Genomic DNA, 7,170 nt, shown 5'->3' on the forward strand with positions numbered 1-7,170 from the left:
TTGAACACAAATAATTTAAAATCATTTATTTAAACTTTACTCATCACATATCTGTACAAAACAAGTTATATGTAACATTAAAATAAAAAAATGAAAATAAACGTTTATTGGGCTATAACTTTATAATCTGTAGACATAGTATACTTCACGATGTGGTTAATAATTTGCGCATAAATTCTGCAATACTGTCATAGTAGTGGATAAATATGGACACAGTTAATACTAGAAATGCAAAAGCAATGCCCGTTATGTACATGAATTGGCTCGCCTCTTGCGGCGTCGCCAGCAGCTCCTCGCTGCTCGTGTCTCTATCGAGCGCGTCGAACTCTGATGTATCTGAGGATGATTTGAAATTATATAATAATACTGATAACCATATTATCAAAAATCATTGAAAAATTACAATTTCTTCATAGATCATTAGAGATTGCCATTTTCATAGATAAATGAATGATTGGAAGTTCATTCGTTCATTAACACCATATCAGACTCAGTTTCTATTTTCTATGCGTATAAAAGAGTGTTTCCCAATGGTCCAAACAAATTACTGCCAGTCCCAACGGGAAAAATTGTAAAATTTCCTATTTTTTTTATAAAAAGAAACACTGCACAACAAGGCTAGATAAATTTGTTGAATCTTAATAGGATAAAAAATGCCTTACTCAAAAAAAACCTAGAAATTAATGCTCACTAAAAAAAAATAATTACCAGCAGGAGTCTCAATGTCACAGATAACATCTGCCTCTGTAATCTGCAGGTCGAGGAGTTCCCTGACTGAGAGCAAGGCTTCAGCGGGTGCTTCCCCAGGAAACAGGTAGTCGCAGAGGTACAGCGATCCAACTGGCACTAGCACACGTCTCGGAGGCTCGTTGAAACACACTTTCTCTATAATATTAATAACAATTAAATATACTTCATTAATATGTAGAATTTACAAACATTTTATACTAGCTTTCGCCCGCGACTCCGTCCGCGTAAAAAAAAAACAATAGTACGTAGCTTATGTGTACGTCCATACTTTTCTCTACATGTATACCAAATTTCATTGAGATATATTTGGCAGTTTAGGCTATAAACTCTAACAAACATCCATCGATCTAAACTTTCGCATTCATAATATTAGTAAGAAGTAAGATTATTCACAGTTTAATATTTAGACTAAGAAATGACATAACCTTAAGCTTAAAAAAGCATATTCAAAATGATACCCCTAACTATGATTTGGTTTTTTTTTTTTATAACATAAGGTGGCAAACGAGCAAACGGCCACCTGAAATCGCCAAAATGGCGAAGCGACCGCTGCCCATAGACATCCGCAATTGCAGATGCGTTGCGTACCCTTATCAGACGGAGGAGGAGACGCACATAAAGAGGACATTTCCCCTTCTTATGCATCTCCTCCACTGTCAAATTCACTTCCTCTTCCCATCCTCTTTTTATAAGAAAAGGGTGGTAAAGAGAAAGGGACTTAAATTAGGCCTCCGGCACCACACTCATCAGATGAAACACGGAATTGTTTCCATTTCACGCCTGTCTTCTATGTGGTCGTGGTATTACACCGGGCGTGCCGGCCCATTCGTGCTAAGATGTTAAAGCGGGCACTACCACTGTTAAATATATGATTTGGTGCATGCAAAAAATAAAAAAACACTCATCTGATGAAACTGGCTGAAAAGTATAAAAGGAATATTAACAAACCTTCTGGTAGTAAATTATCATCAATTAGTGCATCACAATGCATTGTGAAGCGTGATGCTAATGATCTTACGATGTCTTGCTTGACTGCCGCTATAGCCTCCCCTACTGATGCTTTAGGAAACATAAACACACTGGATGCCACAACACCACTAAAGTGTATGCTCCCATCACATTCCAAATACTCTACAGTCTCTGGTAAAGCATTCTCCTAAAAATAACATTTTTTATACACCAAAAAATCAGACTATATAAACTCTATTACATAGATTCAATATAAAAAGGTTTTTTTAACTACCACTGCCTTCATCTACAGTTCTACTGGCATTGCCTAACTTAAATTCCCAGAGGAAATGCACAGAATTTCCCTACTCTGACAAATCCGTTTCACCTTCCCATATTACTTGGCAGCTCTTACACATCCAGGCCTAAACCTGTTCTTTGAGATAACTATCTCATAGTCAACCATTCCGGGCAAATGGGAGACTCTTGATTTCATATATATCTTTGAATTTCTTTACAAGAAGTAAAAATAAGGTTACAAGAAAAATAAGGTATCTAAAGTATCCATACTTACAAAAGGTACGAATAATGACACTTGCATAGATTTGGGAACATCTTGTGCTGTTTTGGAGTTGTTTTTAGTTTTCTTTTTTTTAATCAACTGTTCAAGTTGCTCTGAGGAATCTTTCAACTCTCCGTCCAGGAACATTACGCTTGACTCAATAGTTTTATGAGATGATTCTAGTATTTGCTGAAATAAAAATTGAATTATTTTCAGTATCTATGATTGTTCTTGAATTAATTTAGACATATTTTTTATTCATTAATTGTTTTGTATAATATTTTTTCATACCTGAAACTGTTGTTTAACTGATATCCCACTTTTCTTTACAACAACAGGGTAAACTTCATCAAATTCATAGTAACAATCCAATCTCTGCCATTGCTGGGGTTTGGACAAGAATTTCCACTCGACAGGTTTGATGGCGACATTCTTACTGGGTCCTATTTCAATGCTTTTACATGTCAACACTTTTGTATTTGTTGACATATGCAAAATTAGTCTTTCATTGGAATGTGGGCAGTTTGCAAACATCAAATGATTAGTGTTCAATACTTTATACATGTAATTCAATATAGTTTTCACTTTACTAAAATAGTTGGGATCCTCAAAAATATCTTCATCACTTGTTATAAAGATACCTGAAAGTAAAATTCCAAGATTAACTGAATATTTTAATTAGATATAAACAAGGAAGCAATTAAAACTTTACTAAAGGGCAAAACTTTGCATTTAATTAAATTAGTTTACAATTGTACTTTAAGAATAGATTGGATTTTTGTAATTATTGTCATTTAATTATTGAAAAATAAACTAAGACTAAAACTAGTTTACTCAATTTTCGGCAAATTAAATTCCTGACCTTTCAAATATACATTACAGGTATATTGGATACTCAATTTAATGTGTTCTTATTATAGAAATTAACATAACAGTCACCATACCAAAATTGTTTAAATTTAGATTATTAACTTTGTTATTTTATGTCACCATCTAATCATCTTAATTAAAGGCAATAAGGTTTTAATTGTATTTAGACTTGATTTTTGGTGTTATTATTGAACGTTAAAAATTAGGTATCACACTTACCCAGAACAAACATGCCCCCCGGTAACATTCTTGTAACATGTTTAGCGTGATCAGCAACCCATGCTTCAGAAACTCCTAGCAAATTTTTAGCTTGTTCTTGTTTCTCTAAAACAAAACTACTATCGTTTGATATTGCTTCACCGCCTTTCTCTTCTGGTGTTCGTGCTATATGTATTACGTTCTCTCGGGCATCTGTAATCTGTTTATATGGAAATAATCAAAATTAAAAATTCATTTTCAGTTTGATTATTAATGTGCCACCACATACCTGACCCAGAATTAGCCCTGTTACAAAAATTTCTTGAGATGCATACTGTTCTAAATACTGCAGGCAATACTCGGGGGAATATACTGTTCTAACCATTTTTCTTAATCTTATTTCACATGTAAACTGCAAAAAGAGGAAATATTACGTTTACGTGTTTATTTTGATGGTTGACGGTTGACGTTGATAACTGTGTTGCCATTACTATATTGCGGTGTTTTCTATAAAATCTATAATGAAATCGCCCAAAATTCATGTAAAAAACCCCAAGACATTTTAGGAATATAACTAAAACGTTCACCTGTTCTTAAAATGCACATTTAGGCTTCATCATATAATCATCGTATTAGCCAAAGACATGATATTCTATCACGAGGGTCGCAGTTTTCCAAACATAGAAGTATATCCTTTTTTCAAACATAGAACGATACCTATTCTTATCCAATGTTATCCACATTAAAACTTCTGTCCCATAATTTTCTTGATCTGAATAGGTGAAAAAGGTAAACGCATTGGTAGTGAGACTCGAACACCACAGTCATCATCGAAATTAGACAAAACTCCTAATTCTATATTATGCTTTGCTTCTGCTATGTAGTGATAATTACATCGTCCTAGCCGACCGCTGATACTAAGAAATCGACTACGTACATGTTAGAGTACAATCTTATCGACAGAGGAAATCAAATTCCATTGATTAATTAACTTTAAAACGTTCAAATGGGATTGAGATAAGTATTCTTTTTAAGTAATTAATCTTATCTTTTCCGGTACGCAAAGTAATACACATTATGTATCGGCAAAAAATCGACTTAGACATCATGAATTTTGTTTAATCATAATCATCATCATCATCATCACCAGCTCACTATACGTCCCCATTAAGGGGCTCGGAGCCTACCCTAAGTTAAGTTGACTAGGTCATAGTCAACCACGCTGGCCAAGTGCAGGTTGATTGACTTCACACATACACTTTGAATTTCTTCGCAGATATATGCAGGTTGTATTTCATCCCTTACCGTAAGTTCGTTATGTAAATTATGTACATATGAAATATCGAACATCAGACTGGAACATAGTGGTATTTGAACCCAAGCCCTGTAGATTACAAGTCAAGTGCTTAAACCATTGGGCCTCCGACGCTCTCTACGATGTTTAGTATTTGAAACTAGTTTTACGATAGGCGTTCAAAGGCGTAGCCACGTTCAGGGTTTCGTTCCTGATTTCGAATCCAGCCATGTACCAATGAGATTTTCGAATTTCAAATGTACAAAATTTACTCGACGTTTTTACGATGAAGAAAAACATCGTGACAATTTGTACTTATCGGCGAGAAAAAAAGATATGTGTGAAGTCAACCAACCTGCACTGGGCCTGAATGGATGAATCTGGCTTAGTCATATTTATCCTAGGGTAGGCTCCAAGCCCCCCGGTGGAGACGTATAGTGAACCGGAGATGGTGTATGTTATAAATTCTTCAGGCTTCATGATTGCGAAGCAATAAAAACTAAAAAATGTAAACTACATTGTCCTTCGTCGCGAGAGCATCTTCGAAGATGCTGCAGCGTTGAAAGATGGTCCAAGAACAACGGAGCACCAATAATTAGTCCGGTTTTTCGCCACAAACTTCAGATAATCTGAGGACTTCCTACATTTCCTAAAAGTTATCTTTATCAATAGATCGGTATATGGCCAATGTAAGAATAATTATCGGAAAACCCAACAATCAGTCATCCAAGATTGGACACTATCGTAATGAATTACACTAATCCCTATTTCAACAAAAAAAAATAATTTGGAGTTAGTATAAAAGGTGCGGATTGCTCTTGCGTTAGCATTAGGTACCCAAGCCGATTCCGCAATGAAGGTGTTCGTAGTTCTGTCCTGCCTGGCGGCGTTGGCTGTGGCCTATGAGCCCATCGAGCTCGACTACCACCTGAATGTGGGCATCCCGAGGGCCGAAGTCATCAAGCAAGCGGAGCTGGCTGCAGATTTCGACGGCTCCAGGATTGTCGGCGGGTCTGCGGCTTCTCTCGGCGCCTACCCGTACATGGTGCGATTAACATATTTGCTGATTTGTATGAAAAGACATCTGAAATGAACTCACTCTTGAGAATGAAATGAAAATCATTATTTCTGTACATAGTATCCGAAACTTGTCGTATATTAGCTTTATACTACTGGAATGTTTTATTTTATTTTTTGCATGTTAGGGTGGGCTGGTGATCTTGCTCACAGACGGCCGCACCTCGGTGTGCGGCTCCTCGCTGATTTCCAACACTCGGCTAGTGACGGCGGCGCACTGCTGGCGCGACCGAACCACACAGGCGCGCGAGTTCACCGTCGTGCTCGGCTCCATTCGTCTCTTCTCCGGTGGCACCCGCATTGTTACCAACCGCGTCCAGGTTCACGGCAGCTACAGCACGAGTAACTACAACAACGACATCGCTGTTATTACCATCAATTCCGTCGCCTACACAAGTAAGTATGGCCAAATATTTTAAAGTGGATTCGAACCTCATTTTATTTTAAATTCAATACGACGGCCACTTTGATTAAAATTACATAGCAATACTCGTACATCTAGAAATCTTGACTTTTTGGATTCCCTATATCTTGCGTTCAACACATGCTTACCGTGGATTTTAGCATCAAAGAGATATGTAAATACTAAAATAAATGTTTTTACAGACAACATCCGCAACATTGGCCTTGCTTCCGGTAGCAACGACTTCGCGGGCTCCTGGGCCGACGCAGCTGGTTTCGGCTTGACCGCAGACGGTAATTAACAATGCTTGCTACAGCATCTTTAAGAATTCTGTTTATTTGGATTTATTGAATAGGAGAATGAAAGTCTAAACTGAGAATGTTGGATGACCCTATTTATGTAAGCTTATATTATATATCTTCGGCTTTCTTAGGTGGTAGCATCAGCAACAACCAGTTCCTGTCGCACGCGCGTGTGCAGGTCATCACCAACAACGTGTGCAGACTGACGTTCGGCATCAGCACCGTCATCTCGTCCACCCTCTGCATCAGCGGTGCTAACCGCATCAGCACCTGCAGCGGCGACTCCGGCGGCCCTCTTGCCATCGGCAACACTCTCGTTAGTATACTACCTTACTCAGACCATAATTATTTAGAATTGCCCTAGTGCTTTGTGGTCTTCGCAAGTTTAGTGCTTGCACTGTATACCTGTAATGCTAAAGTTAGGTTGGCATTATATCTTCGGTTGAAATTAATGTTGTTTTGCAGATCGGTGTAACATCATTCGGGTCGAGCCGCGGCTGCCAGCACAACTTGCCCGCCGGCTTCGCCAGGGTCACCTCCTTCAACGCTTGGATCAGATCTCTGATGTAATCTGATTACATCCGACTAAACAAGACTGCTGTTCTATTCCGATTCAAATAAACGACATTCTACTCTAAATTTCGTTGTCATTTTAGTCCTTTTGTTGAAAATTTTCTAATCAAATAAAACAAATTAAAAAAAGGAATCTGTGCGGAATTAAAAAAAAACTTAATTAGCAGCCTGTTTCCTTGCAGTGTTCTACAAC

At 37.5% G+C, this 7,170-nt stretch overlaps 2 protein-coding genes across 2 annotated transcripts; one reads left to right on the forward strand and one right to left on the reverse strand.

The window, feature by feature from the left end:
* Nucleotides 1-9: 9 nt before the first annotated feature.
* On the reverse strand, nucleotides 10-3,801 carry LOC106105368 (protein odr-4 homolog). The gene is made up of 7 exons (XM_013285659.1): nucleotides 3,618-3,801; nucleotides 3,350-3,548; nucleotides 2,552-2,901; nucleotides 2,273-2,449; nucleotides 1,699-1,906; nucleotides 709-885; nucleotides 10-336 (listed from the first exon to the last, which is right to left on the reverse strand). The coding sequence occupies exons 1-7, from the start codon at nucleotides 3,711-3,713 to the stop codon at nucleotides 146-148; spliced, it is 1,398 nt and encodes a 465-aa protein (XP_013141113.1). The 5' UTR covers nucleotides 3,714-3,801; the 3' UTR covers nucleotides 10-145.
* A 1,637-nt stretch (nucleotides 3,802-5,438) lies between these two features.
* On the forward strand, nucleotides 5,439-7,043 carry LOC106105384 (collagenase-like). The gene is made up of 5 exons (XM_013285675.1): nucleotides 5,439-5,667; nucleotides 5,828-6,095; nucleotides 6,306-6,395; nucleotides 6,536-6,720; nucleotides 6,870-7,043. The coding sequence occupies exons 1-5, from the start codon at nucleotides 5,476-5,478 to the stop codon at nucleotides 6,972-6,974; spliced, it is 840 nt and encodes a 279-aa protein (XP_013141129.1). The 5' UTR covers nucleotides 5,439-5,475; the 3' UTR covers nucleotides 6,975-7,043.
* Nucleotides 7,044-7,170: the final 127 nt, after the last annotated feature.

This window comes from Papilio polytes, unplaced genomic scaffold, assembly GCF_000836215.1.
Source record: "Papilio polytes unplaced genomic scaffold, Ppol_1.0 DF822845.1, whole genome shotgun sequence".
Taxonomy (NCBI): domain Eukaryota; kingdom Metazoa; phylum Arthropoda; class Insecta; order Lepidoptera; family Papilionidae; genus Papilio; species Papilio polytes.